A 12885-nucleotide genomic window follows, 5' to 3' on the forward strand; every position below is an offset into this window, starting at 1 on the left:
AGAGGCAGGTATTGTAGTCCATGCATGCTGACAAGATTATTGTAAAATCACTCTGATCTTTTAAGTTGAAACAAATCTGACGTAACCTCTTCCCAGGGCATCAAACTGTCCAAAGCCTGGAGGCAGGTTATGACAAACATTACTGTTTACTGCCTAAGGAAGAGTAATCGCCACCAAGGTACGCTGCCATTACATTCTCATATCAACATATCTGACATGAGTTTGATTAAATGACTTGGCAGGAATCTACAAATTTTCAGATAAGGCAGACCGAACAAAAAGAAAATCTAAGCTGAGCCTAAGATGGACGTCAAACTCACCAAGCCCGGCTTCTCCACTGGATTCAACATGACTGCGTCTCCACCAGTCTTGAATCGCTTTGATAGAATTTTTTAGTTAAAATAAAATCTCAAACTAAACTTCTCGCTTTCCATCTCCCTGGGCATCAACCTCTTTGTGAGTAACCTGGGTGACGATTTCAGTGATGATCACCTTGGATGGTTGTTCCTCCACTATGGCGGTGTCATCAGGGCCAAGGTACTGACTGTAACACTGTCCTCCAGACAGATAACTCTGATGTGAGTGGAGACTAGAATCTTAGGCTTCTAAAGAAAGACAAAAGTGTTGAGTGATTTCCATTGTTCATTATCCACTGCAGAGTTCAGGATGTAATTGCATTTTTCTACCCATAGAGGTGATGATGGTAGATGGTCACCGCTGTGGCCATGAAATAACAGGTTGACACTCCCAAACCGGAAGAATATAAAACATAGGCTGCAAAAAATAAAATATGAACAGCTATATCTTGCAGATTGATTTCAGACAAGAGATGTACATAGGTCAATGATGTCAAAGATTTGGCCATATGACTTGTTCATAATTTGTCTAATTCAGTAAGATACGCACCTTTTTTCACAGTCTTTGTAGTGCAATAAGTTCATTCTAAGCACAAGTAAGATAGGAGGTGTTATGTTATTGTTTATCTCACACAGATGTTGAAGTCAGAGGAAGCAAGTAGAGACTAGTCTCATAAATCACTTGCTCTGAAGTGAAGGAGATGAGTACCACAAAACAATATTACCCAAGTCTACTTCAACCATGTTTATGTTCATGTACTAAGGATGACTTCCAGAGTGGGGGTTCCAAAAGCCAAGTTAAGTGATTACTACGTGTCCAGAGCAGCCAGTATTAGTGGTAGCTCAACATGACACCCATCGTTCAGTGTAGCCAGACTCTGACACGCATTATCTGGTTTCTTAGGGAGGAACAGTGTTGCGCAATACAGACCACAGAACAGATTTTCCCAAGCTGTGTGATTTATCACTCCAGGCCGGGTCATGTCGTCTACCCACAACAGCTTGGCTCTGTGTCAGTATTAAAGCGAATACTGGCATGATTAGTGTTTACAGTAAAGGGGAAATAGAATGGAACAGTAAAGTATGGTGCAGCAGAACAGAACTTTGTTGTCTACATGGGGCAATAAACTTGTTTTTTGCGTCAGGCACAGCAAAAACACAGAGCACAGAGCAAAACATTAGGGTTGGATGTGCGTTTATGACAACAACAACTGTATGGCTCTTCAGTGTGTAGTTTAGGATCGGTTTGTGTGTGTTTTTGTGAGAAAACTCTTGATTGAAGACGGGTGGAAAGGCCATACAAGATTTTGACAGCCTGCAAATGTTAAGAAACTCAGCCTGTGTTTTTATTCTTGTATAATCTCTCTACAAAAAAGAACTCTGCAGCACACACACACACGCTCCCAGGGATCAACTTTTTCTGCACAAATATTGATATTCATGAAGCCAAATTGAATTAGTGTTTAAATTGGATGTGAAATTGGATTAGCAAAGACATTAAACACGCTTCTCAGTTAATCCGTGTAGAGTAGGAGGTTCTCCAACTATGGATCAGAACCCAAAATAGGGTTCAGTTCCAAAAAAATAAAATAGCAAAGGGCCACAGCTCTTTTTTTTTTAATACTTTTTATTTTATGTCTTTTTTGGGTCCTGGGCTGGAAAAGCTTGAAGCATTCCTGTTCTGGGGTAATATTTGTTGCACTCTTCAGCCTGGGATCCAATCCAAACAGATTGTAGTGTCTCTCTAGAAACAAGGTACCCATTTGACATGGCATTTGATAATTTTACACCGTCAATAGTTTGGCCCAAGGTCATGAAACTTGTTCTCCTTGTGCAAAGCCAAAGTCAGTTTGCAAGGAAATTGCAAGACTGGTTTTATCATAGAAGATTAGACAGAATAGAAGGGACAAGATAAGAGCTGTTGCAGAGGAAACGCCACCTGTTCCTGCGTTGACCTTGACAGAGAGAGCAAGAGGAAGGGAGTGAGAGGGGTTAGGAGGCAAAAAACAGGGAGGAAAAGAGGAGGAGAGAGAAGGGAGGAAAAGAGAAGGAGATAGAAATTTTGAAAGACCCTTTCCTTCACATTGTGAGACTGTGAGGTAATTGCATGGGATTCTGGTGTGGAAATTTCCCATCTGGACGATGGATAAATCTCTCTAAATAAATGATGGAAGGGCAGTATAATACTATACACAAGACGACAAACCGTCCACACAATACATGTCTCCATTTTTTCAAGCCTTAAAAATCCTTCTTTAACTTGTCTCCTCCATGAAAAAAGTGGATTTCATCAGTTAAATCAATGAGTGCTGATAGCTCTCACCTACATTTCCCCGTTCTGTCTATTTCATGGAAAGAACAGGGGATCCTAATGTGAAATTGAGGCACAATTTAGAAACCCAACGAACAGACGTCTAACAGATAATTAATATGTTTCTGTAACATTGTTAGCCTTGCTGTCTGTCTTAAATGACTAATTCTGTGTTTGTACACCAGGTATGCTTTTCTTGAGATTTTTAACATAGTAACAAACAGAAGCTCAAAATCATTACTGTGTAATCCTAGGCTGAGACTGAGCAGCGGGAGAGGTACTGAAGACTTAAAAACATTCATTTATTGTTGTCTGCTTATTCATTCATTAATAGACTCAGAGACCCACCAGGGTTTTTTTTTTTACCCATAATTGACTCTTAGACATAAAGATAATATCTCTTTTTTGCCTCTTCATTTTATACTGATCAGTGCTGCACAATGTATGGATGAATCACTTGATTTTGAAGACTGGGCATCCTGAAGCACATTGCACATTCACAACAAACAAAAGTGTGAATGGGTAAATAGAATATGAGTGTAAAAGAGCCGAGGCGGTCTGTCAGACTTACTCCTCAGGTTGAAATACTGCAAGTGAAGAGCGGCTTTCTGTCATGGTATTGAACACAGGACCCAAAAAGAGAGAGTTTCTCACACTAGCTCTACTCGGTCGTTTTCCACTGTCTACACAGAGGCACTTCAAGCATACAGAGTACTAAACTATGTCTGTTGACCTTGACATAAACACGATTTCTATTGATACAGAGACCTCAACCACAATTATGTATTATGGTGTGTAGCGGGGGGAGGGGGGCCCAATAGGTCATGTGTGCCCAGGGGCCCTGTGGTTGTTAATCCGGCCCTGCATGGTGGGACCCCTTGCTAGCATGAAGAATCTCTGGAATTCTAAGTAAGCATAACTACGTTTTCCACTTTAGATGTTGAGTTTAGCCGTGTCGGTACGATCGTCTTCTTCGTTGACCTTTGACCCCATCTGAGGGCCAGAGGTGTCGGTCATTGCGTTGTCCTGTCGTCTGTCCCATGGCCTCTCCCTCTTCAACACTACACACTGGCCAAAAGAAATGACAAGCTTGGTAAGCTTTTTCACCAAGTCATTAGACATATGTCGCAATATTTCTAAGTCAAATGATTCTGTTTACACTGACAGGTAATTAGGTTGCTAAAGAAAAATATGTTGAAACTAAAAAGTTGATTCCTCTGGTTTCAAGTGAACGTCTTGACTCCTCTCCTCTATTTGTTGTGACATTTATTAAGTGCCAACGTTTCAGCTTGGCTTAATTAATGTCACAGCAAATGAAGAGAAGAGAGTGTTATCAATACCAGCAATACGCTTTCTCAGCCATTCTGAGAAATGGCGTACGTTTCCAAAGAATTCAATGTGATACTTTATTGATCTGTGTGGGCAGAGGTGGAAAGTAACTAAGTACATGTATTCAAGTACTGTACTTAAGTAAAATGTTGAGGTACTGGCACTTATGGTATTTCCATTTTGGGCGACTTTATACTTTTACTCCACTACATTCCAGAGGGAAATAATGTACTTTTTATTCCACTACATTTATCTGACGGCTGGAGTTGCTAGTTAATTTGCAGAATAAGGTTTTACATGCAAAACATACAATAAGCTCATAAAATATGTTGCATTGTTAGAGTTTAAACTCCCCAACAGTATATGGAGCAGTTAGACCTACAACATTAAAATACTTCATACAAGTTAATGCATCAAAAAAGGGACAGTTCTTCAGAATGAGTACTTTTACTGTTGATACTGAAGTACATTTTACTGCCAATACATCTCTATTTTTACTTAAGTAAACCTTTGAATGCAGGACTTTCAATGAAGTATCTTTCCATTGTGGTATTGCTACTTTTACTTATAGTATTTGAGTACTTTTTCCACCACTGCGTGTTGGGACATTCTCCTTCCTCTTCCCCAACCTCATGACCTAAATTCACCGCACTCACCATCTCCACCAGGCTCAGCAGCACCGACACGCACGCCAGTGAGAACATGAGGAGCGTGAACACCGTCTTCTCCGTTGCCCGGGAGACGACGCAGCTGACTTGGCTGGGGCACGGCCGGGCATTACCGTGGATGTGAGTCGGCACGGATAAGTCATAATTCACACACTGCCCCGCCGCAAATCCCACCTGGAGAGGATCCCACCAGGAGAGCAGTACATTGATTGTTGCAAAAGACAAAAAGTGCCATGTATTTGCTTGTATATTATTGTAATTATGTAAATCTGGGACCGAATGCCATGAACCCAGGCTTAGGCCATGTCAAAAAAGCGTCTTAGATGAAACAAAACAATTGATTTGTCTACTTCTAATACTATTCTCATTTCTCATCTTGTGTCCTAATCTGTCCTGATTATAGTAGTGGAAAGTAACTTAGTACCTTTACTCAAGCACTGTACTTAAGTACAATTTTGAGGAAATTTACTTGAGTATTTCCAATGAGAAATGAGACTTTATATTTTTACTCCACTACATTTCAAATGGAAATATTCCACCTTTTACTCCACTACATTTCTCTGACATCATAAAATGACACATTAGCAAAGCTCAAGTCATCCCACTGAAATGGGATGCACAGAAAATGTAACACTCTGAAACACTCAGATGGGAGACTTCTGAAGAATGAATGCTTTTACTTTCGATGCGTAAGTACATTTGATTACTAATACTTTGATAGTTTCACCCAAGTAGAATATTACATACAGGACTCTCACACATTACTGCAGTAATGTTCCATTAAAGTATTTCTACCTAAGCATTTGAGTCTTCCACCACTGCCTGACTCTCATCTCATCCCTGGAGCAACATGAATGTATACTTTACACTATAGCTGGGGGAATATAAGTTGTGTGTATTTGTGTTGGTGTGTGTGTGTGAATGGTCTTACATCCACCAGGATGACAGCAGACAGGCAGGCCAAATATGCCCTCAATGAGTGACCTTTAACCCCAGACGCTGGCTTCTCCTGGTGGAATAGAATCACATTTAGAGTTAGAACGGCCAACAGTCAAAAAACTACTAGACTTGAGATCAATATTGCCCTGAACATAAACAAAGCCTAAAACATTAGTGCATTTACCAAAATATCGTATAACTGGAGCTAAAAATAGGGGGGGGGAAATAAATAAGAGATCCTGCTACAGGGAATCACAGTATCCACTTACCCACTCACCTGGTTTTACAGGAAAATCATCTTTGAATAGACCCTGAGAATTATTAGAAGTTTTACAGTATCCAGGCTTCTTTTCATTTCATTTAATAGAAGTGTTGCATTATCTACTTGCCTGATTTTTCTTGTTGGTGAAGTGGTCCAAGTAGCAGAGGAAAATCAGACCAAGAGCCAAAACGAGACACACCTAGAGAGAAAGAATCAATGAATAAAATATTATTAGTACTACAAGAAGAAGAATTATGCCTTTTATGCCAGCTAAAGATGTCTCCCTGGCAGAATTTGGCACGGCTAATTGATCATTGTTGTCCCCCTTTCTCTGTCTCTAACTCTAATAAAACCACTGGTACCTGCAGACTCCAGTACAGAGGCAAGGAGAAGGGGAAGTTTTGGTTGTGGACGGCATGCTTGCAGCCTGGTTCCCTACTATCACAGACAAACTCCGACAGTTCGTCCTGCCAGACCGGCCGCACCGCTGCCCCGACTATAACAAGCCTGGTCAGCTGCAACACCGGGAGGACTGTTTTACCTGGGAGAGAGGAGCAGAGAGGCGGACTGCTTACTCAAAGATAGAAAAGAAAACACTTTTTTGAGAGATTATTTTCAGCATTTTGGCTTTATTTGATAGCTGACAGTGGAGCGTGACAGGCAAGACAGGAGAGAGAGGGAGAAATCCTGAAATTACTATATGTTAGTCTACAAAGTCTTCATTTCTGACATGATAGTTTTTCCGCCATTTTTAATTTTATGCAAAACCTATTTTTTGCTATCTCTCATGCAAAGTTGATCCTATCTCCACAAAATTTTCCACACAGCATGTTTCAACTGCCTACATCATCTTTGTATCGCAGAACTTTGATACTTGTTACCGTTTGGCTGTGACACACAAAACAATTTGACAGCAAAGGGAAGTAAGGCATATTTCCTAAATAGACCTAATTTGGAAATGTCAGGCAACATATCACCTGTTGTTCCAGGACTGTCACTGAAATGTTCTATTATTGAAAATGAGTAGAATTGTTGTTGCTGTTATTTTTGTTGTTGTTATTTCCTTTCAGAGCCATTACCTCGGAGACTGGCCGGGGAATGCCACCTGGCCAGCAGCTGACTCAGGAAGTGCCGCCTCTCCTCGACCTTTGACCCCGGCTGAAGGGACTTTGCGCCGGCCTGTTGCCTCTCCCACGGCCTGGCTCTCTGCAACACGCACGCCGCCTCCGCCACGCTCAGCAGAAGCGACAAGCAGGACACGGAGAACATGATAAGCAGGAACGCCGTCTTCTGCTGCGCCCTGGGAGCGACGCAGTGGGTGACATAAGGACACGGCGTCCGCGCACAATCTAGGTTCGGCATCACCTGGAAACCGTAGAGGAACAACTGCGCCACAACAAATCCAACCTGGAATAGAAGCACAATCCATTGAAGTGCCACATGATTTTGTCATCTTACTCTTTAACATATTGGATGTGAAGTGACATCTTTTAATACATGGTGCTCTCATTTAGGCTAACTAAATTATCTGAGATTGATTAAGGTTATATTCGATAAAGGCAACATTTTTCAAATTCTCAAACTCAAGCCATATCTGATTTCCAGGCTCTCTTTTTGGCCTTTTTGGATTCAGTTGTGACTTCTTACTATAAAGGCAGTGAGGCAGTATATACTAAATTGTTTGGTAAATAAGGAACAAGTAAATAAGTGTGTGTGTTTTGAATCCTTATATTCCTGGGACACAGCTTCCATATTGGCAGGCACTTTGTTGCCCTATTAATTTTTATTGTAACTGCAGTGGAGGCGACTTAAAGTGTATGTATGTGATTGAGTGTGTGTGTGTGTGTGTGTGTGTGTGTGTGTGTGTGTGTGTGTGTGCGTGTGTTTGTATGGCTTCACCTCCAAGAGGATGACAGAGGCCATGCAGGCCAGATATGCCCCCATTGTGTGACCTTTGACCTCCCCTCCTTGCTTCACCTAGAGCAAAATAAGCATCTTTAGAGTACAACAGAGCAGACATAGTTCTTATTTTAATGCTCTACAACTAAACGAAATAGATGTGGCACAACAGCCATACATTTCTGAATATGCTGTGGATCATGGAAAAGAGCGTTATTTCAGGCATTTATTAGAAATATACGGTATCTCACAGATTTCATTCTCCTTAGATCTGAGATGAGTTGTTTATTAGAAGTTTTACGGTATCCACTCACCTGGTTTTCCTGGTTGGTGAGGTGGACCAGGTAGCAGAGGAAAACAAGACCAGAAGCCAAAACCAGAATCAACTAAAGAGAAACACATTACTATAGACTATTATTATTTTTATGATTATTAGTATCAGTAGTAGTAGTAGTAGTAATAGTAGTAGTAGTAATAGAAGCTTGCCACAGTGTGGGAAAAAGCGTCATGTTTTGCTGTTGTAGTTTTTGACTTAACAGGAAAATAGCTTGTTGTATAGTTAGCATTCTTTCTTGAAGCCAGTGGCTGCTGCTAGCTGCAAGCTAGGTCTTCAAGCAGGGTTTACATAGTTAAATGGAAAGTTAAGGGGAAATTTAAGTTCAAATGGTAGGAAGACAAGAACTGCCTGTATGGTGGTTTTCAAATAGGCCTAGGAGGAAGAGCTGGTTAATCTCAGTGGTTGTGTTAAACCTCAATCGGTGGAGCCCAAGAACCACAGTCTTTCAGAGCGCAAGTTATTTCAAGTTCAAACTAGCCATACTAGCCTATAGCAATTTAGGTAAGCTAGTTAGCTATCCTACTGATCTTCTAAAATCACGAATGCTGTGGTTATGAATGAATGAAAAAAGAAGTCATTGCCATTTATGTTTTTATTCATATTGTGGCCAGAGTTCCTTCTTTGCCATTTATGTTTGCCAGTTAGCTAACTAGGCCACTAGGCTCCGCCCACTGAGGGGGGTTTAACTCACCCAATAAAAATGGAAATGTTTGTGGGGCAAATTGTGCATTCATGTGCTATCGAATATATCGGAAAAACTAATTTTCTAGTTTGAAATTACACATGAATGTCCTCAAAAAATTGGATGTCAAGTTATGACGCAATGGTGACCTTTAACCTTCTCAACAAGCCGAAAAATAAAGTTTTGTGTCAGTCAACATTAAGAAAACACATAAATGCTCCTTTATTGAGGACTAACCCAACATTTGTTGGAATCAAGGTCATCAGATTAACTTGTCAAGCTGCAGGACATCTGTGTTTGTTTACTGTATGTCTCCAGACCCTATTGAACAAAACAGCACAGGAGAGACTTGGAAGTCCCGGATGTCAGACTTTCCCACCAGCACATGAAGCACAATAAAACTCCAATCTGCAGCCTGGTTACTTGACATTACAGATGAACAATTGCAAAAGAAAGGGTTTATTTAAAAAATAAATTGACTGGCATTGGGGACAAATAAGGGATTTTAATGTTACTACCTGTAGGGTCCATAAACGGATGGGAGACACAGGAGTGGCTCTATTGAAACAGACCTCACTGCAGCCTTCTCGTCGAGTATTACAGACAAACTCCTTAAAGTCATCTAGCCAGACTGTCTGCCCTGCGACTCCCAGTGTCACCAGTCTGACTACCAGCAACACAGGGAGTACTGCTTTACCTGGGAGAAAAGGAGGTCCATTATGCTTAATATTGAGTTTCACACCAAACTATCATATATCATATCAACCATCATATCATATATCACTGTACTCTAAATCGAATGTAAGTAAGGATGGGACTGACATTTTTAAATTGTTGTTTACATTCTAGCAAGCCAATACCATCGCTAGAAAGATTTGTGTCTCAGAAAAAAACAAATCAGAATTTGTTATTGCCTATCGACTCGTATCGTGAGATAAGCATATCGTCCCATTCCTACTATAAAGTGTTTAAAAAGTTAAAGAGTTACCCATGAGAGTTGCCTGGGACTGCCATTTGGATAGCAGGCTTCTAAGGAAACCCGACTTCTGGCTCTGCATTTCTCATACCGAATGTACTGAGAGTTCCAAGAGTTAGTTATTATACTTGCAAACAAAAGGGAGAGGAGAGGGCGTGTTTGTGTGTTTCCATCCAACAAGATAACTTCTTAACACTTCAGAGTCATGAGACAAAAACTTGCACGTTTAGTGACCTTGTTGGTGGGAGGGGAAGTGTTAAGGGAGAGCTGGATGTCTGCCTGCAAAACAACACATCCTCCTCCACCCTCCCACTGCACTTCTCCAGCTCTGTTTCGTCTCTAATACAATTCATCTTTTCTCACTCCGCATTATGAGAACAAGTACGACATTTTAGATATTGGACTCATTGCTCTTTCCCCAACTTTCGGCTTGCAATATCCCATCTGTTTCCGTGACATGCATGTGCCATTTTATAGCATTGGGTCCAACAATTCAGAATTTCTGGGGAGAGTTATGCTATTTCCTCACTGATGGCTGAAGTTAGGATTTAGGGTGGGAAAGCTGAGCAGCAGTGTCATCTAGCTATTTCTCTCTCTCTTATGGACTACCTAAATGTTGTGTTGAAGGAAATTATGTTATCTTCACCTTTAAAGGAAAGTATGTTATTTTCATAATCAATGCATAATCTATACTTAACCAATATAATCAAAGAGAAATATATATATTTGCACATTCCTTTGATCAGACAGCACACATACATGTATTCAGGCACTATGCACATTGAATAGAGAATAGAGAGATCAGTGTCACTAAGTTCATGTTGAAGTTTCACACTAATAGGTGAGATTGATGGAACTGCTATTGCCAGAGAAGAGAGAGGTTATTAAAACACGGTAGGATGAAAGCACTCTTAGCAGGAACTGTATGGTACAGGAATTAGGGAGGAAGACTCCTAGTTGGTGTCGCTTTGGTGAACAAGCAACCAATCACATTTGGCACTTGATCAACTTGGATGGAAGCTGACTGAAAAAAAATCTGTTGATTATTTCCTGAGAGTAATGAGTCTGTTTTGAAAATGTAGTGAGTAGAAAGTATAGATTTCTCTTTTGAAATGTAGTGAGTAAAAGTAAAAAATCTTAAGCGGAAAAAGAACTTAGAAGTTATTGTTGTCAGTAGTGTGAACACTTGTAGAAATAAGATGATCAACAAGAGTCTCACCAAACTCAGAAGTAGCTCAGCAGCATAAGCAGCTGGTTTATTTGGCACTGTCTGACAGTCTGAGTGTTGGTTCAATCCCTCATGGGGATAAATGTTCTTGTTTAAACCAGTCTGTAATGTCTTTAACCTGACTGGTGCACCGACTGGCTCCTATAGGCCGCTCCAAAGAAATACACATTCAAACCAAACCTCAAGTCTTCTTGTGTTTTCACAAGATACAATCATGCTAGCTATCATCAGTAGTTAGAACACCTAGATAAATAAGCTGATGAATGAGATGGAGGAAGTCCTTGGCCGTAGGTCAGTGAGATAAGTAGATGCTTGTCATGTAGAAGGTTCTTGGTTTGACTCTCAGCCCGTTCTCATGTTCTCAGACGAGACGATTAAGGAGTCTGTGACTCCGTCACACCACCAGGTCCCCATCACACTCACAGCTCTTCTCTGAGTGCTTTTAAGTCTTTCCTCTGGCTGTCGGACCTCAAAATTCACTGACTGACTCAGGCTTGAACCCACAACCTTAAAACTTTCAGGCAGCCTTCCAACACTGGGTCATACTGCTTCAGAGCAGTTTTTGCAAGAGCTTTTCAATCTTTCAAGTCTCAAACATACACACATACAGGTTTGAACTCACAATCTCAGAACCTTCATAGAGGTGTCAAACTTTGTAACCATCAGTTTCTGCTGTCCTTTTTCTCAGAGCTTTTATGTCTTTACTTGGGCTGTTAGTTTTCAAAACTTCCATGCAACCCAAGAGTGGAAACTGAGCTGAACCTTGAACCCAGAACCTAAAACCTTTCAAGTGGCTGTGCAGCTCTTTGAGCCACTGGGTCATACAGCTTCAGAGCTTTTCAGCCTTTGTTTGGGATGTTGGCTTTCAAAATGTACTTACAACCTGAGAGTGGAAAGTGGGCCTAAGTTTGAACCCAGAAGATCAAACTTCACAGAGAGCTGTTTATCACTTTGAGCCACTGGGTCATACTGATGCTGTGTATGTATTGTACTTGAAGAAAAAAGTGACTTTGATATTCAAAGAAGTCCTCGTGGCTGCGGAAGGGTTTTGGTTTAAAGGTTGATGTTTGGCTCCCCCATGTGGAGAACTTAAGTTTAAAACCAAACTGCTGATTAACAATATATGATGGTGGAGAGGACTAATCCACTAATAGAGGATGAAAGTATCAATCTCTTTTGTCAATAATAACTATTATATATAGAAATCTGACATGATGGAATATTTGCTTGAAAAACAATATACAGAGAGAGAGACAGGACACAAAACCGTCAATTCCATTTATTATCCTGTTCATTTCATTACAATCAGAGTGACATGAAGAGAAAAAAAAAGCTTTGCATAGAGAGTGGAGCGCCGGCCAGACTCGGATCTGAATACCATTTGAAATACTTTCAGATACTCCTATCAGAGCTTGACAGATCTACCCGGTACAGACAGTAGGAACCAGCGGCCAGGAACCAGGACAAACCTCTTTTACAAATGTTGAAAAGGATTTCAAACGCTATCAGATCCTGGTCTGCCTCTGATGTAGACACAAAAACAGGCAGGCAGTCGCCGGTGATGGCATTTTATTATAGGAGAGAAGTGCTGACAAACATTCAAATTTAGAAGTGAGGTGGACTGTACAGAAATAGTGGTTGGTTAAGTGTGAGGCAGCCGGGCTAAACGTCTTCGTGTGGCAGTAAAATCAGAAAGACAAACTTGCATAAGGCCCAAACCTTTGGTACATTCTGCTGAGACAGACAGAGGGCAGAGACATTTTGGACCTTTTCTTTTTTTATTATTGGACCTTGAATTATTTGATCCCGAGACTGAATTTCCACATCAAAGGATTCGTTTTAAATCATTTGAGTGTCTTTGCTCCTGCCTCATGTGTTTAATGCTGCTCCTGCAAACC

The 12885-nt window shown here is 40.8% G+C and overlaps 1 protein-coding gene across 1 annotated transcript; it reads right to left on the bottom strand.

Moving 5' to 3' along the window:
* Positions 1-3035: 3035 nt before the first annotated feature.
* On the bottom strand, positions 3036-9841 carry LOC139923160 (uncharacterized). The gene is made up of 10 exons (XM_078291192.1): positions 9772-9841; positions 9302-9480; positions 8079-8150; positions 7765-7842; positions 6945-7272; positions 6228-6406; positions 5993-6064; positions 5596-5673; positions 4653-4838; positions 3036-3735 (listed from the first exon to the last, which is right to left on the bottom strand). Exons 1-10 carry the CDS (start codon positions 9839-9841, stop codon positions 3601-3603), a joined length of 1377 nt encoding a protein of 458 aa, XP_078147318.1. The 3' UTR covers positions 3036-3600.
* Positions 9842-12885: the final 3044 nt, after the last annotated feature.

This window comes from Centroberyx gerrardi, chromosome 21 (genome assembly GCF_048128805.1).
Source record: "Centroberyx gerrardi isolate f3 chromosome 21, fCenGer3.hap1.cur.20231027, whole genome shotgun sequence".
Taxonomy (NCBI): Eukaryota; Metazoa; Chordata; class Actinopteri; order Beryciformes; family Berycidae; genus Centroberyx; species Centroberyx gerrardi.